Source organism: Lissotriton vulgaris, chromosome 5 (assembly GCF_964263255.1).
Source record: "Lissotriton vulgaris chromosome 5, aLisVul1.2, whole genome shotgun sequence".
Lineage (NCBI taxonomy): Eukaryota > Metazoa > Chordata > Amphibia > Caudata > Salamandridae > Lissotriton > Lissotriton vulgaris.
The window spans coordinates 1,022,242,747-1,022,269,360 of NC_141693.1; the positions used below are offsets into that span (position 1 = coordinate 1,022,242,747).

The 26,614-nt window shown below is 42.4% G+C and overlaps 1 protein-coding gene across 2 annotated transcripts in view; it reads left to right on the plus strand.

Moving 5' to 3' along the window:
- ARMH3 (armadillo like helical domain containing 3) overlaps window positions 1-26,614 on the plus strand; it is a 624,464-nt gene that overhangs the window by 401,162 nt on the left and 196,688 nt on the right. For both annotated transcript variants that reach the window (XM_086922652.1, XM_086922653.1), the window contains one exon: window positions 6,741-6,810. In XM_086922652.1, coding sequence (XP_086778778.1) covers window positions 6,741-6,810 — 70 coding nt within the window. The remainder of the gene's footprint in view (window positions 1-6,740; window positions 6,811-26,614) is intronic.

A 26,614-nucleotide genomic window follows, 5' to 3' on the forward strand; every position in this document is an offset into this window, starting at 1 on the left:
CATCTTATAAAGTGCAAACGAGCTGTGCTAATAGCCGCTTGTAGGGCTTGTCTAACCGCAGAATTTCAGTATCTGTTCCCTGGCTGTGGATTTCTAATGTACAAGTACTTACGTTTTTTGAAAGACATTTATTTAGACTACATTTTGTTAAAGTTAAGAAATATGGTTGCATTTGATTAAGTTCTACATTGCTTACTGGTGCCAGAGGGCTTAAAGAGTGATATACAAAAGCAGGGGGTGCCCCAGGAAGTGGGAAAAAATATGGGGTGTGTGGAGAAGATACAGAGGGGAGGTGATGGATACTCAAACTATTTCAACGCCGAACTGATGTGGTATCAGGATTTAAGACCGATTGTACAGATCATGATGATCGCATTGACTTTTGTGTATTTATCTGTCGCCTGTATGTTCAACTACCATCAATTGCTATGTGCTATGTCATTGTCAACATAGCCTGTTATCTTAATAAAAAGACATAAAAAAAAGTTCTTCATTTCTTTGGAGGGAATTTTATCTGAACGTCCTTCTGACGGGTTAAGAGTACATATGGTGAAAAAGTTGTCATACTGCCACCATGTCTTGTCACTGGATTTTTTATTTATTTATTTATATATATTTTTAAATTTTAAACCACTAACCCTGATGGGTTGGTACTTTTCTCCTAGCGGATGTGGAAAACACACACAGATCTCTACATGAGATGTCTTAACCCTGTAAGATATTTTAAAATGCAACCTCTTTGTGATCAATTAAATAAGTTAGAACCGATTTGGTGTCAAATGTTTCCTTGTTGTCCATTTGTTATCAACTGATAAAAAAAAGTATCAGTCGACCATTGTGAGAGCCGCGTACATGCAGAGTCTTTCTCTGCCCACCTGCAAATGTGGCATCTGCCGCAGAGTTTAGAGCAGCATGTGGGAGGACTGTTTATAGCAGCTATTTCCTAGAAACACTGGGCAGAATAATGCCACCTTGCTCTGCGCAGCTTTATGAAGCTGTTGCATGTGTAGGAAGCCCTGTTTTCCCCACACCATTGCTGTTCACACTTCTGGGATCAGCAATCATTCCATCTGTCTAGAGTACTGGTGACAGTACTTCTGGTGACACTTTAAATATACATGGTATGACTTTTTATTACTTTATTGCTATTCACTTTTAACTACTACACGTGAGATAGTTAAGGCTGTTGTATGTTAGAATAGTTTTGATGTAAATATCACTGACTTTAGTAATGCATCCTAAGTATTGTTTACAAAATTATCCATCCACTTGGTGTACATTGTCAATTTTGAACACCATTGACATCAGTGCTGAAAAGTAGGAGGATCGCGCCGGATCTCGGTTTCGGCAGCTAAATCGGGGAGTTGGCCAATGTGGGTAAATACGCTGAATTCGCCTGGTGTCATTTTCCGACACCTGGATACAATTCAACAGCTCCTGCACATTGTCTGCAGGCAGAACAGGTGCTTTCTTATTCTCGCTTCCATTCAGTCCCAAAACAAAGGCCTAATTTAAAGGGCCATCAGCCCTTCTTTTTTAATTATTACCCTCACTGGGAGTTATCTAGAGTCTATTATCTAGATGCCAATGGAATGAAAGGAAACAAAGGCGCACAGCCTATCACTTCACAAGCACTTTAGAGAAACTATGACTTGGATGCACGTTTTTGACTTTGTTCAAACACCCTGTGTAAGAGATGTGCATGCACTGTAAGGGTTCAAGATTGTCCTGTGTGTATGATCAGTTACTCTAATAATGATTTAAACGGCATGTACTACTTCATTTTCTTTTTAGTGCTATTATAACGCTACTCATCCCAGTGTAGGTGTGCTTTACATCACACACAGTGACACAATAAATCGTACAAGTATGTACATCAATGTATAGGAAATGTTACTTAAGATAATGAGGTTTATAAGATGTAGGAATTGCATATTGTTCATATTTGAAGACATTATATGTTAAGAGTGAACAATCTGGAGAAACATAAATTCAGAATATAAAAGCGTAGCACAGTGATTGTGGTTGTCTGTACTAACAAGACTTTATTAAATCTCAGAACAGCCTTACTTTGCAATCTTAGAATTGTAACAGATTGAGAAAAAAATAATAAGGATCTAAACCTACGACTTACAGTCCTCATGCAGCATCTTGATGCCTGTAAATAGATCACTGTGCTATATATTACAAGGATTGCAACTTTTGAAGTGGAAGTAACAAACTGATTTCAGTGTCAAAAACAGTAGGCCACTTACCTGTCTGCATAAAATACAAATCTGTGATCTGCATGTTACACAGTATGATTTGCAGTAGGCACGTTAACCCTCCAGGCTACGTTCTGAGTCAAAACTGAGATTGGAGAAAATAGAACTATTCCAGAGCTGCATTAATCGCCAGAATTATCTTACCGCTGTTCTAATTCTTTGAAAATGTGTGCTGGGCAAACCACGATCTAAGCAGCAGGTGTCTTAACCATGTGAGATATTTTATACTGCAGCCTCTTTGTGACCAATTACGTTAAAACAGATTTGCTGTCGCATTTGTCCTTCTTCCCAATTTCTTTGCAGCAGTTTTTTTTTATGTATAAGCTAACTGTCAGACTCTGCTTTTCGAGCTCCGCCCTTTGTGACTCTACCCTCATTCCTCTGCCACATCTTGACCCCCAAATTATGGGTTTGCCGGAGTAACTTGCTTCCAATTCCAGCGCTGCCTAGGATCACACAATTTGGCGAATCAGGGATGCTGGGATTGTTTCTGGATTTTCCAGTTTCAAACTCTGCAATTCACCCACTAGACTGCATTCTCTTTCTGCAATCAAAGTATATGGCTGTGTGCTTATTTTTTGGAGGATGAAATTAGAGTCTGGGTGACTGGCTGATTTCACATGTTATATTGGGAAGTTTTACATAGCACAAACCTTGCCCAAGTGCATAAGTGCATGTCACAGCAGATACAGAATACTTGCATGTTCTGTTTCTTGGCACGGGGAGATTCGCCAAGATTCAGAGGATGCAGAGTGGAGGCCGGTATTAGAACCTGGCTCCCGATGATGCATGGTCAGCAGCTGTAGCCAGTAGCCAATATCGTTGTGATCAAAGCTCAGCTTGTTTTGGGTCAAGGAACGCAGATGACGTCGAGCTGACCAGAGAAATGCATTTTGCTCAAGCCTGGCTCAATCTTTCAGTGGCTCACCCACCTAAACGATTAACATGAGTGATGTTCACACTGGCCAGTGACTTGGAACGCAGCAGCCCAGTCAAAGAGTTGGCATTTTATTTAACCAATAAAATATGCATTTGTTTGCCGTTTGATATATCAGCTCCTTTTTGCCTTGGGTCCTTCCGAGTCTGTGGAGAGGCAGTGAACCAAATAAGATCGATATCCCTGTTGTTTAACAGATGTATTTTTTCTGTTCATATAATTGACTATTCTACAGTTATTATGAATTACACATTCTATGTGTAGATAAGATGTTAATTGAATATTTGTTCTCATTGATTTCTTAAATGAAGCACTTCCCAAGTGCCAAACTGGTTCTGGAAAATTATCTGTAGCAATGTGGAGCCAGCTCCACCACATTAGCAGTGGTACCTCACAACTTCTTCAGAAATACGCAACATTCAAATGTACTATTATGCCACATGCAAATGGTATGTTGGTTCCTTTTCATTCCCGACACAGATGCCGGATCTTGAGTTGCCCTGGTTTCTTCCCAGGTTCGTTGATACTTTTTGCAGTTTTTATTTCTTAGACTTAAGGTATGTTGTTACCCAAACTGTAAAGTCCTTATTTAAACATATCCGGACTTCGCAGCATTTCAGCTCCACTGGATGTGATCAGCTTCACTTCAACTTTTGACAACGTCTGCCTTGTACCCACCTCTTCATTCTCCAAGCCTGCTCCCGCTTCTAAGTCAACCCTGAAGTTTTATTCAAAGATGGGCATGAAGCTTCCAACTTCGGCCTCAAACACAATATTGGAGTCCACACCATCTGAAAGTTGCTGGGGTCTTCAAAATTGAAGCCTGCCACATAACATTTATAAATTGCAAGATCCTAAACCGAACAGTTGCTTCAGGTAAAGGAATTTCCCATGGTTATTTCCACATCCAGGCCGGGAACATTCCTGTGTGTGAAAGATCTCTTTGGTTTGGATTTGAACCCTTTCGCATTTCGGATACCAGGTATTCATATTATTATTAAGTATTTATAGAGCGCCTGGCTAGCCTTATGCATCCCTGCGCTATTAGTAACAAGAAAAGTCAGAAGGCAGGATGATTATGGAAAGATTTGGAACAGCCAAGTCTTTAACTGTTTGTGAAAGGTAAGATGGTGTGGGGTGGAACGTAATGGAAACGGGAGGGCGTTCCAGAGCTTAGCTGCATTATAGGAGAACATGCGGCCCCCAGATTGTACTCTCTTAATTTTTGGGACCACTCCCAAAAATTGATCTGCAGACCGGATGTGCCTCGTGGGTTGGTAAAAAGCCACCAGAGATTGATTTATCTTGGGACCAGTTGACAGGCGCAAAGATTCTTGAGGTGTTGACAGTTCATTGTAAAACATTATTGATACTGTTCTGGACACATACAGTGTCTGCTTCCGGCTTGTGGGGCATTGACAGTCAGTAGTTCGGCATGTAAAGTGTTCATTGTGAGTCAGCCCGAAATTGCACAACTTTTGAAAGATCTTTTGTAAATTGAAATTCATTTGTGAACCGCAGATTATTCTTTCCATAGCATTTGCAATAGCTGGGTACATAAAGGATGATCTTATTTGAATGTAGGTTCCAAATCCTTTTACTGAAAATGTACTGCTGATGCCAGAGGTTGAAGGTCATAAAACAAGTATCGAAACTATGATAAATGCACTAGGAGTGGGATCAGAGATTTTTCGGACGAAGGAACAAGAAGTACAGGAACCTGTTAGTGCAAAATTAATACAAATAAAGAACTTTGGATGCCAATCCCAATAGATGCCACCTACTCCAACCACTGGCTATTGCCAGAGGAGTAATCGGTGCAGCAAATTAAGGGTCCGATTAGGATAGCGGTGAATCCGCATCCTCCGGGCCGGCGGAAGCCACCGCCGGCCCGGAGGATGCGGATTCACCGCTGCTGGTGATTCTAAAGACCCCCCGCCAGGTTAGGATGGCTGGGGGGTCATCGGCGGACGGGAAGACCGTCCGCCGCTTTTCCGCCGCAGACCGCGGCGGAAAAGCTCTAATATGGTGGCGGTGTCTATCAGGCACCGCCAGCCATATTAGGATTTGCATTGGGACATGCCTTTCCGTAGCTGCAATGCCGCCTAGGAAAAGGCATACGGTCTTTTCTTTGGGGGCTCGTTGCGGGCCCCCAGGGTGAAGGGGGGGTGGGTGGTGCACATGGGGGGTACCTATGGTACCCCCTGCATTTACATGCACAAAGCTGCAGGCACCGCGCGATGCCTGCCGCTTTGTGCATGTAAATGTAAAACATGCTTTTTTAACCTTGCGGCGGGTGCTGCTTCAAGCAGCACCCGCCGTAAGGTTAAAGATCCAGGATGTGACCGCCAGGGTGTCGGTCACATCCTAATTGCACCGGAGGGACCGCCGCTGCCCCTGAGGACGGTCCCTCCACCTCGGGGTGGCGGACGGACGCAGGTCCGTCCGCCATCCTAATGAGGCCCTAAGTGTGGTCGATTGGCTGGAAGAACTAAGCAAGGCACAGTAATGGACATAGCAACATTTAAAGTGAGAAGGTGACTTCACATGGTCTCACGCATCTTTTCATCATTTCTGGAAAGGTGCTGTATAACTAGCCCATTGTTGTTTTATATACACCAAGTTCTGTTATATCTTAAAAATGATGTCATAATTGTCGGAGGCTTTCCTTTTTTCTATTCTTGTTCTAATGTGAAGTGTCCTCTTTTGTTTATGTGTAGTGTATAAATTGTACTTGCCGAATAGGGAAAACAGTTATTTGTGCTATTTATTTGTAATAAAAAAGAAATGAGTCCAACTTCGTACATTAAGTTGGAGTAAATCCACTCTTCCTCCCTATTTGTGAGGGGAGACCCTCAATTAACAATATAATTCTTTATCCTTACCTGGGCGGCTAAAATATCCCTAGTTGTGAACAAACCACGTCTGTGTACTTAGTCAAGATTTTATTTACCAATAAGGTTCCATCATTTTGGTTCACTTATGTGTCTCATTAGTCATGTATTTTTATGTTTCATATGAGATGATATGGGTTCCCATTGGGACAGTTTGATCATTAATAAATCTCACACTCACACACACTGTATTATTTTCTCAGCTTTTGAAGTTGTTGCATTTTATGGGCTTAGGTTCTTATGTTGGGTTGTTAATACAAATGAGTGGGTAATAAAAATATGTAGATGCAGTTAATATTTTATTTATGAAACTTTTTACTGAAATGTAGGTCTCAGGCGTTAAACCATTTAGTAAAATAAGCACATATGATTTTTCATACTGACCATGACTGGCTATTTGAATATATTAAAGCATTTGTCATTTGAAAAACCAAAATAGTTCATGTTAAACTTGGATTAATATCTTATGTGAATGTTTTGAGCTAGTTCAATTTTAGTATTTGTGTTTAGTTTCACACGTCACATGACATCTTAATAGAAAAGCCAAAGCAATCTAGCTTATCAGTTAACATTAGGTTGGCTTAAATGTCTGTTTGAAAGTTGAAGCAATTCATTGATTTTTGTTTGGTCCTTCTGTGTTTGAAGCCAATGAGACACAGGAAGAAAACCGCTGACAAGAACATTCCCTGTCGGCCTCTTGTATGCGCAGTGCTGGGTAAGTGAAAATTACTATGATCTCATTTTGCATGCTGTCATAGCTATACTTATGGGAAATAAGAGAGACTCAGGGCTGAGAGACCGCAACAGCAAAGGTACAAATATTCACTGAGATGAAGGCTTTAGATATCAGGCAGAAATGGTATTTCCAGTTAAAAATACCAAGCCTTGTTCATGACTTTCTCACCACATGTACGGAAAGTAGGGTCCATTGTCAATTTTGGGTGATGCGAAAGCTGTATTGACTCAGCCTAACTCGGTTGGAGGAATGGCGTGAGACCCAGGCTTCCAATTTTACCAAACTAGTATTATAATTGCATGCATCATATGACCGAAAACAAACAAAAAACATAGTGACATTATAACATCCAACTCAACTCATAAAAGGAAGCTACTTCTGAAAATATTAACTACATGAATAAACTGATGGACAGATTAACGTTAACTTTTTATTTATTTGTTTTATACAGTAACCACACTGCAGTGAGGCTGTTAAAGAGCATTAAGTGAAGGTTGTCTGATCTTTGTGGGATCCGCATTATGAGGGGACTTGTTGAGGTAGATGGATGGGAGCTAAAGGTACATCCATCTGCAGAAAGAGAATGTTTTGAAGTCAATATAGTTCTTGGATGTTGGGCAAATTATAGCATTTGGTAAAACTTGACTGCTTTGGCTGGGCGAACCAGACTGTTCCTGGTGGGTGGTCAAGGGGTACACTGTGATAGAAGAATTTTTTAGGTTCAGCTTGCAGAGGCATCTACTGTTGATGCAGTATTGTACAGGGAACAAAACAAGTAAACTGGCACTGGATGACATTTTAAATACACTAGAGGTATTCATGTTTTTTCACCCACCAGCAGCTCATTTCTACTGCATTTATCTCCTGATGATGAAATGCCCTGTGCTTTAGAAAGCAATATGTCTATCATTGGGCATTTGGGCATCCCCCCTGGATGGAAAGAATTTAAAGGACCAGAGTAAAGGTCCCAAGGAAATGGAGGGTTGAGCTTGTTTATTTGGCAGATTTTGGAGTAGTTATTGATGTTGATCTCAATACAAAATAGCTTTTAAGTTGAACAGTAAGTCAGTACTTAGTCAAAACTACTGTATGATGTACAAATTAAAAACTGAGTGATGAGCACAGAAAAGAGAATTAAATGATATGGGAGAAGGGATTGTTGAATACAGAAAAGAGAACCCCGAAGTCTACTGTCCTGCAAAAGGTCATTTATGAATTAATTGATAAGGCAGGGAAATAGTTGACATAGTCCCATTAGATGAATAAGGAAGAGGGGTTGCAGCATGTAATAACTATAAAAAATACGTACGGACATTCTAGTTGAAATGAGTAAAATAACTAAGGAACTAAGGTTTTTGTGAAATACTCCAGCTCATTTTATAACGCGCAATAAGCCTTTGTGTAGGAGAATATCTTTCTTGAGGATAACTCTCTTAAAGCCACAACGCAGCTAGACCAGGCACGGTGAGGCACAGAAATGTAACCTGTAGTAAAACAAAAGCGCAATAGGAAATCACGAGAACTCAATGGCGTCTTGTCAGAATTCCTTAAAAATAAGTTCTGATATTATGCTTTGCTGGATTGGTGGTTTAGAGACTGGAAGCAATCCTCACTCTGAACATAAAGCATAGGCATATTACACTGATCATGAAAAGGATCAACCTACGGATGAATTCTTTATGTACTGTCAGATATCCTTTAGGAATTAGGAGACCACAATGCTGGCTGATCAACAGTGCGTTTGGGCAAATTCGTGACATTTGAAAACGTGTATATCAGAGGAGAAGCTGCACTTATATGGTTTAGAAGATGTGTTTGCTGTGGCATAACTTGTTGTCTTTTTTTGGGAGACGGAAGTTGAGAAACGGACAAGAGCACTAGGATAAGATATGCTATTCAGGTAAAGGACATACTCAGGTATACATTCATCAAACTTTAAAAAAGAAAGAAGAAGTTAATTAAGGGCATGTTCACATTTGCAAACTAGGTATATATTATCTTTCAGAAATAGTAGCTATGTTTGCTGTCATTTTTCATTGTTGCGGAGTTCAAAAGAAGTATATGAAAATAAATATTGAACAGTGTTTGAGTAGTTTAGATCCATATATTTGATGAACACGTATCGGCAAATTGGTAATATTGTAACTAACTTTTCCCTCGAAAAATGTAAGTATGAATCAATGTCGAATTGACTTCCAATACTGTTTGAAACGTTTTTCAATTGGACGTGATGTGTATGCTACGAAACGTAGACCATAGTTTGATAGAATGTTAGTGATGCGTTTACTACGTGACCATACATGCAAAAAAAAGAGGGAAGGAAGCCTAGTAAAGGCACGATAAAAGATGCTGTATTGCCTCATCTGCAGTTTCTACTAAACTAGTTCAAGATAAGCTAGATCTCCTTGAACACCTTATACATAGATTTCAAAACCGGGACATACTGACAACTTTATTCTATATGAGAAGGTCTCCTGCTTTTAAGGACTGCATTGGCCTGACTGCAAGAGACATCTCACCTTCAAGGTTTCGATTACAAATTTTGGACCTTTCACATGGAAACTGACTATTCCCTAAACAGGCAGAGAGAGACTGAATGCATTCTCAACACATAAATGGAATGTTGGAGAAACACTTGGTGTAGAACCTTTGTGATTTCCTTTTCACAGTCTCAATGGCTAACAAACTTTCACTGATATGAAATACATTTTCTAATATCTCGAGGAAGTGCTAAGTGTATCTATCTCCCAAGAGTCATGAAGTCCCTTTGTTCATCCAATTATTGTTTCATGTATGAAGAAATATTATCTTGTTCTGTTAATCTTCTACCATATGCTCAATGGCAATACCTTCACTTATGTTATATGTCAGAATATTGTGCGCAAACATTATTTTCATTCAAAAATATTGTTGCCAGAATATCGACTACCACAATATCGTATATATAGTAAGTGTAGAATTACTATTCTTAACTCCACATCTACGTACCTTTAACTTAGGTATATATAAGATTTATGCATACCTATATTTAAATCTGTTGATTCTACACTTCTCCATATATACTTTAATTCACAATATTGTGGTGGTTAATATCATAGATACATAATTTTCACCTTACATAAATAAATACTACTTATGCACTGGCTGTGTTTGAAATTGTGATACACCACAAACAATTATGTTTTAGGGAATTTAGCCTTTTATTTGAACTTGAGGTATAGACTGTTATACCATATTTGGAGATTAAATTACCCCTGTTAGAGTATAGATTCTGCATTTATGTATTATGTAAATGTTCTTTGTACTGTGTGAACCTATCCAGCGTGGTGCTGTAGATGGTCATAACCAAGCTTGAAGGTCTGTAGTAATAGGAAACGGACCTGAGATGTGGACTGTTATTGCATTGTGCTGTAACATTTTTTAATGAGGTGAGTATTAAACTCTTTCCTAAATTGGAGCAGTGTTGAGGCAGTCCTGATGGATACTGGAATGTTGTTCTACTTCATGGGTGCATAGAGGGAAAAAGCATGTTGCCTTGTGTTTTTTAGGTCTCGCCTACGCAGCGAGCATGCGCTGCATAGTAAAGAGACCTTTAGCCATTGATTCAGTTTGGCTGCCAAAAACATGCAGGCATTGCATTGCCTTCAATGGCAACGCATGCACGTTTGGCGATTCCCTTGCGGGAGCGAGCTTTGACATATGATTCCTGCCCACTCCCGCAAGGGAATCCGGCGCAGGCCTCCTTCTCTGTTCCCCTCCCCCTGCTGCCTCCTCCTCTCCTCATCAACGCGAGGCGCGGACTTGTCTTTTTTGGATCCATTTCACATGGAAGCAACTAAATGAAAGAAGGAAAGAGAGGTTTTGAACCGTTTCTTAAAGTCATGGTTTTCAGTAAGTGAGGAGCAAGACAGAAAGAGAGGGAATAATAGGAAGAGAGGGGTGTGGGCAGCTGCCAGCACAGAAAAGAAGAGGACATTGTCTATGTCTTCGCTGGGCAGTAAGGAAGAGACAGCATCCTTTTCCTTCTCTGCCCGTCCCTGAAAGCAAGCCGAGCCTCATCTGAATGCCTTTGCTATTTCTGCCGTCCTGGGACACAATTTTGAAAAGAAAAAGTAGGGGAACAGAATCTTTAGCAGCACAAGACAGTGCTTGCACCCAATGACTTGTAGGTTCTGATTGTCTCCTTTTTTTTAAATGTATAAGTATGTGTTTATTTACCATGGTAAAGAATACAAACTTAAGGTAAATAGTGTAGCATGTTCTTAAGGTGACATGAATTTTACTATGTTAATACGTCAGATGAACTTAAATAATATCTAGCTAGCATTAACCATGTGTTTTGAGCCCTCAGATTCAGCTCACTTGTTATCTCCGTTCAGAGTTCATGCGAATAATCCCTGATATAAATAGTCTATTATTTGCTAGTCAATCTGGCTCTCAGTATAAACGAAGTAAGAAAAGATTGGAACCTAATAATTAATTATAACTTTACTGTTTAACAAGTGATTTAGAACTTATAATCGGCCCAGGTTTCTTGTTTTGATTGTGTAGCGAGGTTTAAGGTTTTAAATCATGTTTTCGGCTTTTTTGATTTCATGAGCCAACTACTTTTTTTCTGTGCATTACTTTTGCGCCTGCTCATGTTACAGAAGTTCGAATGTAATAAGGTAATTTTTACAGTAGGCAAGATTTGGGCATCTTTTATCCATGCTTTAGGATTTGTCCGCCCCATTCTCGCACAAGAAAGGTTTTGGTTGTGAAACTCATGATTCCTATACATATGTCAAATATTTTCCTAAGAGACCTGATCCCTTCAATCTTCTGACTTCCGAACTGCCCCCAAGGGTTTTCTACAATTTTTCACAGCCAGGATTGACAAATTCTTACTGTCGCTTCATGGTGGCACATTATATATGTGGCTCCATAGCATAGTGGAAAGGTTGTAAGATAACCCTCTGATTGCCTGGTAAATTCAGCATGCCTTGCATTATATCAAACCATATAATTGACCGAATTGTGTACCCCTCACGGAAATGCAATGCAGGTTTGCCATTTGTCAAATTGGGACATGGTAAACTAAATGGATAATACATTTCCTCCTCCCACTCGCGTGTGTACTCGGCATTATATCTGCCTCCTCCAAGACATCATGAAACTGTTGAAGGCTCGACTGCAAAAAGAGGATCAAAAATGTTGAAAGGATGAAAACCATTTCAGCATCTTTGACCAGATACTGAATGGAGCTAATCAATCTGAAGGAGTCTCAGACTTCTCAGGATTAACTTTGAAAATGGTGTTTTTGAGTCCCTCCATTCTAAAGAACAAGAACTTCAAACATACGTTGGGTCACTATGGTGTACTGTATGGATCTTTGTTGCCACTTGACTGCTTTTTTCCTTGTAAGACGCTTTACTATGCAATTTTTTTATTCCCCTATCTTTCATTACTTTGTCCATGGTCTTCTGCAGGCACAGACTTCCTATTTTTTCGTGCTCAGTGGTTCTTACTTTGAACAGCACATGCTTCTCGATTCTCTCCTTTCACCCCACTCATCTCCTTTGGTGCATAAATTAACATTAACATTTAAGGACCAAGGGATATGTTGATGTGGAATATGAGCTATCTTCTAGCCTACCTGACCAGAATAATAAACATACTACTGTTTCTCAAGGGGGTGCTTGCCCTGCTGTGGTAAATTTCTGTTTCTGACGCTCTTTATCTTACGACTTTCTCAAGCATTAGTGCGACCAGGTTCTAAATAACCAAAGGTTAGAGTCAGGTTCAGTCTGAAATATGTAGTATAAAAACACTCTCTCATCTTAGTGTCTAGGAGTACTGGAAAATCTTTTTGACCTATCGTTTTCTCAAGCCCTTTTATCAGTGATGGCTTGTGTCATTTGATAGTGGTGGGGCGTACAAGTTGAGTACTAGTGTTGTCACAAGCATAACCATGATACATTATTAAATGATTCCTTGCAACACAATTAGCTAATTGCATGATACTCTAATAACCAGTTTTTCAGGACATTATTTGCATATTCCGTGAGATATTATTATCAAGCTTTCTCAGACACTATCGCCCAATTTCTTGAGACACTTTAAACCAATTCTATTAGAATCTATTAACCAGTTCCATGAGACACTATTAACCTGTATCTAGAGGTACTATTAATCAAATATGTGGCATACAATTTACCAGTTCTTTTTTAGAGTCTGTTAACTAGTTTCGACTCTATTAACCTGTTTCCTAAGACACAGTTAATTCTCTCAAAACACAATTGAAAACCTGTTAACCAGTCCCTGCGAGCTGTTCTACAGCTTGATGGCACACCATTAACCACATTCACAAGGTACAATTAAGCAGCAGAACGAGACACCATTAACCAGTTCAGTGATACACTTTTAACTGGTTCCCTGAGAGAGTATTAACCATCTCCATGACACACTATTGAACAAGTCTCAGTGAGACTGATTTTTTACATTTGCTATTTTTTTATTTTATAGGTTTTATAAAGCGCTAGCTAGACCCGAGGGCATGAGAGCGCTTGACATGATCATAAAGAACACAGTATAATCAAGTCGCTCACCATGTGATGCAAGACATATTAGATTCTAGAACTCACATACAAATATAAAAAGAATAATCAGCTCTATAAGATAATATTAACCAGCTCCATGAGATACTATTAATGAGCTCTGAGACGGTGTTCGCCAGTTCCATGATGCGACCGAAATCAACCAAACTGATTTGAAATTTAAATTCACCGGTTGCAAATGTCTTTTGGAAGGTTCCAATTGCAGGGCATGGTGTTTTTACAACAGGCTATATATGTCCGTAAGAAAAACAAGGGAATGCTAATAGGTACTTATGTCTGGTTCCAAGATGCAAGCGGGCTGTTTTTCCATATCAGTTATTTAGATGTTCAAAATTCCACCTATGCTACCAATTGGATCATACTAATGGAAACCCTGTGTAACTCAAATTTCCTCCAAAGATCTCTACCCTATGCTCAGAGATTTGGTGTAGATAATATAAATGGTAAAAATAGCATAGCCTTTAGGTGAGTAACTTCCCAAGCTACATTGGGTAGGGACAAAGGTGACTTTGGCACCTTAAGCAAAACACAGATCAGGCAGGCCGAGAGTGACTGTTGCTGTGACTGTACACCTAGAGACCGGCACAGCCTATGTGAGACAGGCAGAGACTGCTGAGACAGGCAGATGACTGCACTCCTGGAGAAAGACGCACACTGTGACAAGCAAGAGACAGGCCGGGAGTGACTCCGCTTTGAGACAGGCAGGTGACTGCACTCCTGGAGGTGGACACACTGAGACAAGAAAGAAACAGACACCTTCTATGTGAGACAGGCATAGACTGCTGAGACAGGCAGGTAGCTGCACTCTTGGAGGCAGACACTCTGAAGCAAGCCAGAGACGAGCACAGCCTATGCGCGATAATGCAGAGAGTGGCTTCTGTGAGACAGGCAGTAACTGCACACCTGGAGACTGACACACACTTAGACAGGCGCAGCCTACGAGAGACAGCTCAAGACTGCTGAGGCAGACAGGCGATTAAACACCTGGAGACGGACACACACTGAAACAGTCACAGCCTATGAGAGACAGACCAACACTGCTGACACAGGCAGGTGACTGCACAACTGGATACCAACACTCATTAAGACAGGCACAGTCTAATAGAGACAGACAAAGACTGCTGAGACAGGCAGGGGACTGCACTCCAGGAGACTGACACACACTGAGACAGACCAAGACGGCTGAAACAAAGAGGTGATTGTACACCTGGAGACGGACACACACTGAGACAGGCACAGCCTATGAGAGACAGACCAAGACTGCTGAGACAGGCAGGCAACTGCACTCCTGGAGACAGGCATATACTGAGACAAGGTACAGGCTTAAACTATGCGAGATAGGCCGAAACCGCTAAGGCAGCCAGCTAGGGCACTGCACTCCGGGAGACGGACATACACTGGGAAAATGAAGAGAAGCTTGCAAGCTGTACACAGCTGAGGCAGACATAGGTTGTGCAGAAACAGACAGAAGAAGTGCAGCTCAGCAAGAGGTGGGCATGCTCTACCCTGTAGACACGCATGATAAACACTGCAGCAAGAGACAGACAGGGTGTACACTAGTCATAGATGCAAGATAAGCACTACAGTAAGAGACCCACACCCTGTACACTGCAGAGACAAACACAAGATGAACACTGCAGCAAGAGACAGACACAGGGTGCACTTTGCACACACAGGACTTCTAAAGAGGTACACTTCAGAGAGAGACATAGGATTAACATTAGAGCAAGACACAGACAGAAGAAATTCCCTACCGAAAGAGACAGACACAGGCTGTACACGGCTGAGACAGACACAGGCTGTACATGGCAGAAAGACCACCAGCTAAACACCGCACCCAAGCAGACACAGGCAAAGGATGAGAATCACAGGCAAAGGATGAGAATCACAGGCAAAGGATGAGAATCACAGGCAAAGGATGAGAATTACAGGCAAAGGATGAGAATGACAGCAAGAGTCAGACACAGGTCGTGCTCTGCAGAGAGACACTGAGAATACGGAGAGAGACATAATAAGTGCTCACAGAGATAGACATGGGGTGACCACTACAATGAGCCTCGGGCATAGGATCTGCACTGCCAAAAGAGAACAAGCAATGGCACAGCCAATAGGTCTCGCTTTTGGGACCTTATAAGTATTTAGTTGTGCAGCACAATATCCTTGGTGCAACAACAACTGTTGCATGGCTAAACACTTATAAGGTCCCAAACGCTTGACCTATTGGCTATGCCAATGCTTGTTTTATATGTTGTTGGCTGCGGATTGCATTAGCCAGGAAAACTTTTGTTTCAATATGTGATAGCACTAGACTTCGTTTTAATCTAGAGTGATCTGTTTATATATTTATTTATTAACTTATTTCTTTTCAAGTTTCATCTGCACATATAATTTTAAGAGGTGTAAAGTTCGACCATATCACCTTTTTCCCAAAAACTCTTCATTGGCTATTTAGATGTACCCCCAGGTATTGTTCGTTGTCCATCAGGTCGGGCTCTGTATTCAAGCATTTCCTTTAACTTCATCACACTTGTTTTGTGTTTATAAACCTTAATGTCTAATGATTGTACCTCGCCACTGGTTTGAAAGATATTGCAGAACCTTTTCTGTCCTTTGCCCAATACGATGAAATTACCAGCCTTGTAGCTCTTTTACCGAAGCTGATTTTACTAAATGTTCTGGAACTGAAAACCATTGTTTTAATTCTCTCCTACAGACAGCTTTAATTGTCTTTAAGCAGACCTGTTATTTCCTATAAATTATACATACCGAGGGTGGTCTTTAGAGTAGCTCATTGCTCATGATTGGATAGCTTTGTTGCCTGCCTCAGTTGTCTGCTTTGGATTTGATTTCTTTCCTCCCTGTTTTTGTGTTTTGTCCCACAGGGAGCATTTGGCCTTCGCAGTGTTCTGATTGGATAAGCTTATATCTTCCCACAACATAAATGTTTTTAATACTCTCCGATGCTCCCTGCCCTATCCATCTCCTGTCCCATTCCCTCTAGCTGTGGCTTCAGATCATGGTTATTTTGTTTTGCAAGGGCCCTTCAGCTTGTTGCGACTTATTTGCATGCATGTGTCACAATGCACACAAACACATTTTAATGCAATGCACGTACCATGACGTGGAAATGCCATGTGTGAATGGGTACCCTTTAATAGTTAACCAGTTCCAGCATTGCTGACTATTCGTGTGCATGCGTCTTAAAGTATGTGTTCCTTCTTCAGGGCCAACCAGCATTGGCAAAGGCAGTATCCTGGCCATTTAAAGTTGAGACCGCTTAGCTTTTTACAGTGCTTCTTTTTGTCTTGCTAGCACAGGTTTCAAGATATTTGTTGTTGGTAACTGCATGTATTCTAATTGTTTATAATGGTCGTTACAAGGATTTCTGACAGGCAAGTAGCGCACCCCTGTAGTATAGCAAGGTGTCTATGTGGGCTAAATGGTTCTAGCACGGATTGTGACCAATACTGCACAGGGTGTCACCCTTCAGCTACTTGTTATAAATTGCAGCCTCTTCGTGTCGCTTCAGCATTGTAATTTGACACTAACCCAGCCTTGTCTATTCAGCTCATGGTTGACAAAATCTTGCCCCTAACAAGGGTGCCATAGGCACCAAAGTACATGTACAAGTTAAAATGCCTTGAAAGTAACGACTGCTACTTTGCAATCAGTACTCTGATTGATTCTCTTCCCAGGTATAACTGTTCCATCCCATTGAATACTGTTTGGGTGGTCTAGGGAAAAAGATATTCCTGAATAGTTTGCTCAGACAATGCAAAGAGGATTGAATTAAAAACTGGCTACCTTATCAGGAGTCAAAGGACAGTTCAGCTAGGCTGAAACACGGGCTTCTGGCTCATTACCCCCTCTCTTGACGGTTGGCTTCAAGATCCAAAAGTTGACTAGAATCACTCCGAGTGTTTAAACCACTCAGCCTAGGGCCAGAAAGCGGATTTAGGCAAATTGGATTCTTCTAAAGTGCACTGCATTACATGCATGCTACAAGCCAGACAACATCATCCTTGAAACCACTGAACAATAGGAATAATGCCAGTGGCGGCATCACTGGAATACATTAGCTAATGTATTGTTACACTTTAGTAATAATACACAATTCTTCTATCAAAACACAGGGTCAAATTGATTTCACATAACCTGCTACCAGCGCATTTAGCTGCCGCGCTTTTACTCGCTATTACTCGCTATAATTTTTAAGTGTATCTGTATCTGTATTTTAGATCCCGCGGCGCTTTAAAGCTCACCTTGTCAGCGCTCACCCTCTTGGTCAGAATCTCCCTTTACCATTCTTCATTCTGTTGGCGTCCGCAGGCCGGGGAATTTTGTGAGGCATACCGGCACATAATTACTCACTTCCTCGCATTCGGCGGGGATTAGACAGACTTAGTCGGGTCCGACATCTTGGGTTGGGTAGTGAGGCGAGGCACTCCGCGGCCATCTTGCGTAAGGCAAGAGGCTAGTAGGCGGTCCTCCGCTCAGCGTAATAGTATTTCAGGATGGATAGATCGACGCGCAGCGCTCGCGCGCAGCGGGCGCGCCGGAGGTGCGCCAGAGGTAAGCCCGTTTGCGCCCGTTCGCGCAACGGACGCGTTTAGGGCCGCTACCTCTGGCCCCTCTGGCCCACTTCGTATTGCCTACTCTCGGGCTGAGCTACTTAGGCTCCGACCTTGCCAGAACCCGGTTAGGCAGCCAACTATTAGGCGAATTTCCTGTGGGCTGCTTAACGTCAGATCCCTCTGCAAGCACTACACGGAAATTGCCTTCCTTATCGAATCAGAAAAACTCGATGTCCTCTTTCTCACAGAAACGTGGACTCGGGAGGACTGTGAGGTTGAGCTGGGCCTAGCCTGCCCCTCAGGCTATAAAATCAGCCATACCCCTCGCCCACTCAATCGAGAAGGGGGAATCGGGTTCATCTATAAAAACTCGCTGACCCTTTCCCAGCTAAAGATTCGAGAGGTTCCGGGATTCGAACTGATGGGTTTTACAGTCAAACAGCAGGAGTTGATACTTTGCTCGGGTGTCCTGTGCTATCGTCCCCCGGGACCGGCACCTTCCATATCGCTCCTTATTGACCTGATCTACGAACTCGCTAGCTCCCACTCCAAGTTACTGATTCTTGGTGATTTTAACTTGTGGGCAGGTGGCTCACTGGACAATGCACTCTTTTCCCTCAGTCAAGCCTGCACGGACATCAAGTTGGAACAGTTGGTGAATGCCACCACGCATCGGAAGGGTCATATCCTGGACTTAATATTTGCGGATCCACAATGGGTATCAATAGAGGATATTAAGTGCCAGTTCTGGACAGACCACTTTCTGATTTTGTTCTCTGTTTGTTCAGAGGATCACACCTCGCGGAAGGCCGGATTACCCCAAGCCAAGCTAGAGAGACCTTGGTCCCGAATTCTCAAAACCTCTCCACTGCCGAATATCTTAGGTAAGGACTTTAAGCTTGGCAACACAGCTGAAGAGAGTAACACTCTCTTCTGCCAATCCATCTCGAGCTTGCTGGATAAGTTGGCACCCCTCCGGAAGTCATGAGGGAGGGTGAATCGAGCTAGCCCTTGGTATACGAGCGAATTACGCCAGCTTAAACTTGACTGTAAACGTGCAGAAAGGGCGTGGAGGAAACAGTACTTAGAATCGGAGAAAACTGTGTTCCGGACCGCCATACAAAAATACAAGGCTCAGATCAAGATGGCTAAAGCGACCTATCTTGAATCCACCTTGAATCAGGCCCCAAATAAGGCACAGGCCCTCTTCAAAATTGTCAGGGACCTTTCCCACCCTACGTGCGTGGCCAGCTCCGTCCCCTCATCGCAAGTTCTTTGTGACTCACTTGCTGATGCCTTTGAGGAGAAAATCAGCAAAATCCTGGAGGGTCTGCAGGACCCAGTTAATTCCACCACTGGTTTGGGAGCTCCGGAGGCGATGGCCAGTCGACCCCTGCAGAGGGTTTCTCACCTCTGTTTGGAAGCTCCGGCCACGCCTTCCAGTCGACCCCGACCAGAGGACCGGGCCCTCAGCCTGGGAGCTCCGGCGATTGAGGCCAGTCGTCCCCAGCTGAGTAGCTTTCCCCTTCCCTCTCTGGACCAGGCCCTCAGTCTGGGAGCTCCGGCGATTGAGGCCAGTCGACCCCAGCTGAGTAGCTCTTCCCTTCCCTCCTTGGACCAGGCCTTCAGCCTGGGAGCTCCGGCGATTGAGGCCAGTCGACCCCAGCTGAGCAGCTTTCCCCTTCCCTCCTTGGAGGAGTTTGGCAGCCTAGCCCTTACGATCTCATCTGGCTCGCCTCTTGATCCTCTTCCTCCAAAACTCTGGAGGATGTTTCAGGAGGAACTCTTCCAGCCTTTGCATTCCATCTGCTGCCAGCCGTTTGAAACAGGGACTGTACCGGGTTGCTGGAAGAAGGCAGTGGTATCCCCGCTCTTAAAAAACCTACGCTTGACCCTGCTTGCCTCTCCAATTACCGGCCAATTTCCCTGCTTCCTTTTCCAGTCAAAATCATGGAAAAATTGGTTACCCGCACTCTGTCCGGCTTCTTAGAAGGGAACACCTGGTTGGATGAGACGCAATTCGGTTTTCGCCCAGCTCATGGGATGGAAGCCGCGTTAGTGACCGTGTTAGACAATCTGCGGGCGCGAGTCGACAGTGGTCGGGCAGCCTTTCTGGTGCTGCTCGACATGTCGGCCGCGTTCGACACGGTCAGCCATCCTACCTTGATATCGAGGCTGGAAGAGTGCGGGGTCAAAGATAAGGCCAGGGACTGGCTAATTTCCTATCTGGACAACCGTCAGCAACGGGTTTCGCTCCCTCCCTTCAGCTCAGAGGAGCGGAGAGTAGGACAAGGAGTACCTCAGGGCTCAGCCATCAGCCCTATACTCTTCAATATTTACCTCCGCCCTCTAGTCCAGCTCATTAAATCATTTGGGATCTCCGCATTTAACTATGCGGATGATACCCAGCTGGTCTTTTCACTGGAGGGACAGGATGCAGTCCCATTGGAGACCTTCCACCGGTGCATGCAGGCTACAGCGGAATGGCTCCGTCTGAACTCGTTACAGTTCAATGGAACTAAGACAGAGGTCCTGCACTGCTCCAACGACCGAGTTCCCAGAGATCTCCCAAACAATTTTTGGCCCCCGTCATTTTCAGAGACGGTGTCAGCCGCACAATCGGCGCGTAATCTGGGTGTCATTTTTGGGCCCAACTTGCAGCTGGATCTGCACGTAAACAAGACCACCTCAACGTGCATGATGCTTATCCGTATGCTGCGCAAGGTTTTACCCCTCCTCCCTGAGCAAGCCAGACCCGAAGTAGTGCGGAGCACCATCCTAAGTCGTCTCGACTATTGTAACGCACTACTTCTGGAAGCCCCGGTAACACTTCTGGGCAAGCTCCAAAGGGTGCAAAATTTGGCTGCCAAACTCGCCCTATCCCGCCCCTACCACAGCTCTTCCACGGCAGCGTTACAGGAACTCCATTGGCTGCCGGTCCATCTACGCGTTCGTTACAAAGCAGCGTGCATTGTGTTCAGAGCTATCCATGGCCTGGGCCCGATCCCTCTGCGAAGAATGTTTGCCTGGTACCTTCCATCCCGAGCTTTACGTTCCTCTTCATCCAGGCTACTAGTAGTTCCGCGTTTCCAGAGAGTGAGGATGGGTGGCCGATCGTTCAGAGTAGCGGCGGCCAAACTCTGGAACTCCTTGCCATTATCCCTAAGGAGTCTTGAGGATCTCTTGGCCTTCAGAAAGGCGTTGAAAACTTACCTCTTCCCTAGGACAGGCTAGTTGCTGAATCTGCTGGATCAGTGTTCAAAGCGCCAGGATGCCCTTGGTGGTGACAGGTTGCGCTATATAAGTATACCACAATACAATACAATACATAAAGGTGGAAACATGTTTGATTTTAACCTTGCTCAGTACTCAAGTAAAAATGATATAATTGAAGAGGTCTATGAGTGATACTGGCACAACTGTAGTTGTAATCCACAAACCACCCGAGGGCAATGCTGACTAAACCTACCAAGCATAATAGGATTGGTGGGGACAGGTATTTAACATATAGGAGAAGCCAACCTTTGAGTTGTAGCTGGAGCATACATAAAATGCATTGGTTCATAATGCAGATTCAAGTGAAATAGGGTATACCCCAATACCATAATCATGGAAGTTCATTCCTGAGAAAGCAGTAATTGTGCAGGGAATAGCATTCGATTTCAGACATGAAAAGTGCTAATGTTGTTTGGTATGGCAGTCTTTTGTGAAGTATCATACGGGCACGCCTGATAGTACCAGGTTTCCCCATCTAAAGATGCTCCCAGTGTCCAACTTCTCTTGCAACTACAAGGAGTCTCACTGTCCATGGAATTAACTCCCTCTTTCCCTGTCAGTCTGTTGCCAGTTAATGATCATCCATTTTCAAAATAGGCAACCTATAAATTCTGCAATACTGTGGTTCACTGGATCCCAACATGTCAAACATGGCATTCTCTTTAGCTAAATGTAGTATTTTCTGAGGTACATATACTATAATAACTGAGTTCTAGGACGCTCGTTCACATTTAAGGGTTTTGATACTATGAACGTAGAAATGCGAGTGAAATGGTCTGAAAATAGAGTACCTAAACTAAATCTGGAGCATTCACCACCAATTTGGCAGCAGTGTTCTAGACAATCTGAAGATGACAGAGAAGGTAGTTAGCCATGCCCAGATAAATACATTATAAAAATCTAAACAAAAACTGATAAGGCCTACATAATCAGCTCAGGAACAATTGGTGTTAAAATAGGGCAACAGTTTAAAAAGCCTCTTTAATTGAAACACTCATGTTGAGGCTAGGGTTTAAACCTGTGCTTTATGCTTGAATCTAGAACTGATATTTATGTACAGGTTCATTACAACAGTCACTGAGACCGGGCAAAGACCCACAGCCAATGGCCAGTTTGTAGGGCTCCAGTGGTACATACTACTACAAAGCACCATAATCTCTGGTTCATTTCACTGTAGTTGATGTTTATAAATAATATTCCCATCTGCTTTATGATCTCTAGTAAAAACAAATATCATCTTCCAGGGTTACCTCACTCCCCCTAAGCAGGACGGAAGCTAAGTATCAGCCATGCAGTTGTAAAATTTGGAGACCAGTGAAGTGGATGAGAATGGGAGAAGGAGTAACCTGTTTATGAAAAAAGTGAAGCAAGAGTGTGGATCCCTACTGTAGCCCGCATGACACAATAACTGCTTGAGAGATGTGCAGTTGAATCAAGACTCGTTTGTATTGTTCAATGACAAAGGATTCTTCTCACTTCCCGTCGGGGCCAGCTATACTTAACTGACATCCACCCAAGATGAACCACATGTCAACGGTCTCTGGGATCCAGGGGTTGATGTAGTTATTATTTAAAGCCATGTAAAGATCATGACCATGATTAGAATTGATTCAGTACTATGGTCCAGGCAAAGCTTACCATGGCTTTCATCCATTGCTTTAGTGTTTTTCTAAAAAGTCATTTAGTTGAGTACCTACATGACTATCAAGACATTTTGCGATAGGGATAAGATAAATAGTTGTACAAACTGACCACCAGATCAGAAAGCTGGTCTTTCTTTTACTTAATAATAGAATAACTATAGTTTCCTTCAAGGTGGCAGGAAGAGTGTGTTGTCCCAAAGAATGACTGATGATTTTACTAGAAAGGTCCCTCAATTTCAACTGAGATTGAGGTCCTGGGTTAACTTGTTCTCTTTTTCTTTGGAGAGGTATTGGGTTCCCCTGCAGGTGAAGTACCTGAATGTGGCTACTGATATTTCACAGAAGCTGCTGTGTACCCTAGTGGACAACAGAAAGATTTACACTTGATACAGACTTGTGCTCAATAAACCCTTTTATGTAGCAATTTGGGAATGCAGCCAGTTTATTGTGGTGTTCTGATTCATTTTGTATTCAGATTGTTTCTGTCTCTGTAAACCTGAGGTATTTGTGTGGAGAGGGCGCTGCTGGTTCCGGTTTCCCCTCAAGGACAAGATATGGTACAGACATTGGAGAATTCTCTGCTACTGTGACCTGGATAAAGTAGAAAGTTGTACTCCCTGATGTGAGAGAAGCCCTAACCAGGAGTGTTCAGGTGCATGGCTGCACTGACTGGCGCCTCTGGGGGCGTCATTTCAAGGACATGAGCTGACCAAGTACAAGAGCAACATTGCAACTCTGATGGCTAGAGCTAAACAATGAAACCCACATGCATGACCGGAAGGTTGAGTACATGGCATGAGCATTCAAGACCTACAGGTATGTTGAGGGTGCATCATCCTCTATCTGCCATGCACCATCCCTGACTATGTGGAAGCCCATGCCCACTCCTTGCCAGCCCAAAAGTTGATACAGAAGTTTTTGCTCTCCTTGGTCCCTGTGTAGCATGCCCTGTGCCCTGTTCTGATTCTAGAATGTTTAATACTCACTCAAGCATCTATTGTTCCATGTATATCTATGTTTAGAGTCTTGAATGATCACTGACCCTGAATCTCAGTTCCCAATGTAAGTCTCTCTAGTTAGGTGCTTGTCCCATCATGTGGGCACTCTTGTCAGCAAAACATTTTGATTATGATCTGGCAATTTCAATCTACTGGCCTGTATATCTTAAGACACAATTTAGAATGTCAGCAAATGCCTGATCTAGTAATTCTCCCTACAATAAATCTTTACTTAGATGAGCTCCTTACATATATCCTTCCTGAATTGTAACAATTGTCCTGTAATCTCAACACCTGGATCCCAATATCCCCGTTAGCTAGTCAGCAAGACCTTTGTCAACTGGCCACCAGCCCTGGATATCCAGAAATGTCCATTCTGGCCATTGAGTGTGACTGCTATTTATTTTAAGTTGGGTGTTTAGGAGACCATACATTTTGATACTGTTTTGTGGATTCTGAGCCACCAGTTATCACACTTATTGGGTTGTTCATCCTGCACCAAGGACTTCTTCAAAAGCTAAGGAAAGGGTAGACTTTTTACTGCAAGCTAAGTGCATTGTAGTATCCTGGGTGATTGTGTCCATTGTGTTGTGTTATAGAGTGTCTTGCCTCTACCTACATTAAGTGTTATGTCTGTGCCCCACAACGTGTAGGGGCTTGATTTTTTTGTAGGTTCTTTATTTTATTCACTTAATTTACTACCTATGCATAAAGGCATCTTTTTTTCTTTATGGCACTGACTGGGCATTGGGTGTTTTGTGTAATTACACGCCATAAAATATCAGAGTTTTTAGTCTTGTTGTTCTTGAAAAGCAATATACACAGAGGGAGATACTTGATTTCCCAGTGGAGTGCAAGAGTGCCAATGAAAAACAATGCCACTGATAAACACACAACGTGGCATCCACTACAGATACCTCCGAGTGATTACCACGGATCTGACATAAAGCCATTTCTGGAGAGAAAAAATACTTATAAACATCGTTCTCCAGCACTGGTATAGTTCAAGAGTTTTGTTAATATTCAGATTACGATACAAATTGTGTATAAGACTGTAGCTGTAGAGCAAACTACATCTACTGAATGTAGACATTACCCCAAGATAGGGCTGGAAAATTAAGTGGTATTTTATGCATCATAGTTGTTATAATGATAATTTCCCCTTCTTTTGTCTGAAGATGTGTTGTATTCACATTTTTGACACAATTGTTTATTGTGCATTTTCAAAGGAAAGCAATACTAGAACCATGCATGAATATAATATATTGTCACTCAACACTAGAATAATCTTACATCTATGTCAAATCTAGAAAAAGGCATCCTCTTGTTTAAGACACTATTCATGTAGGGTAGAAAGTGTGGAAAGGGAGGCGGGGGCTGTCAGGAAATAAAGGGAGAACGAAGATCACCATTAGAGGGGTAGGGGGAGACAAGAGACTCTATTCAACCAGGGAAGGCAATCTAGATTGTGTGTGAGTGACAGGCATTTTCCCTAGAAGACTGTTGGATGTGTGAGGGTGGTGGGCAAGGGAAATGGAGGCTGTGGTCCATAGGCCGTATTACAGAAATGCCCCGGGGACGCAAGAGGTGCGTGTGCCCTCTATGAGTGCCCTCAGGGTACTTTAGTAATACAGATAGTGCTGCTGCACATGTAGCTCCAGCGCTATCATTAGAGGGCGTTCCCTCATTTGCATGGGATGTGGCTCCATGCAAATGAGGGAATTACTATGCCTCTGCGCCTGCACTGTATTATGGACGCGGGGGCAATAGCAAACATGCCTTTAGGAGGCTCACTGAAAGTGCGCCACAAAAAGGTCTAAAGCTTGTATAAACGCAAATGATGTGAAGGAACTAATACAGAAAAAATCTTTTAGAATAGAGAAAACATGAATTAGTCTCTATTACTGGGTATCGTTATCCCTACCAACGTACATTGGTTTCATTTCAAACTGTGGTCTTAATATTAAATGTGTGATGGTGATTTTGTGTATCTGTGGTGCAGTGTTCAGAGTTGGAAGTAAAGGCAAAAGATAGGAAAAGATGTATTCTTAGATCTTACATCGTTTAGATGCTACTATAGGATTACCTGTTTTGCCATCGAATTGGCAGTGGAATATCAGACTTCTTTTGAGGTAGGAGTATATTGTGTTTATTCTTCATAATTTGCGAAGTAGGAATCTTCAAGTGCTCTACATGTAAGCTGTCTTTGATGTTGGATTGAGATTAACTATATTAATGGATTCAGGAGGAACGGATGTAACTTTAATGTATATCAGACTTTTAAGCATACAGTAATTGAGTTCTGGTAACCCAACAGTAAATTATTCCATATTCATTTGTGTATGTAGAACTTAAATTTGAATTGATCTTGCTCGTGTTTTGAACTTGTATAACACAAGTTGTTCAAGTGTGTGTTCCTTATTACTTTTACCTTAATTTTGTACCAAATTGTGTTGTCTTGAGTTGTTTGTAGAATTGATGTAAATGTTTGTGTGTGTACTATACGCTATACCTTTTGCTTTTGCTATTGCAGATGTAGGTGGCAGCCTAGTTTTCTTGTACAAGGGTTCAAGTAACTATATCATTCAAAGTGTTAGTGAAGATGGGTCAGCTGGGAACTATTGTGTCAATATGTACTTCTCCACCAGACATCCTAAATGTTTTGCTTCCTTCTGCTGTCTAATACCTTTATTCTA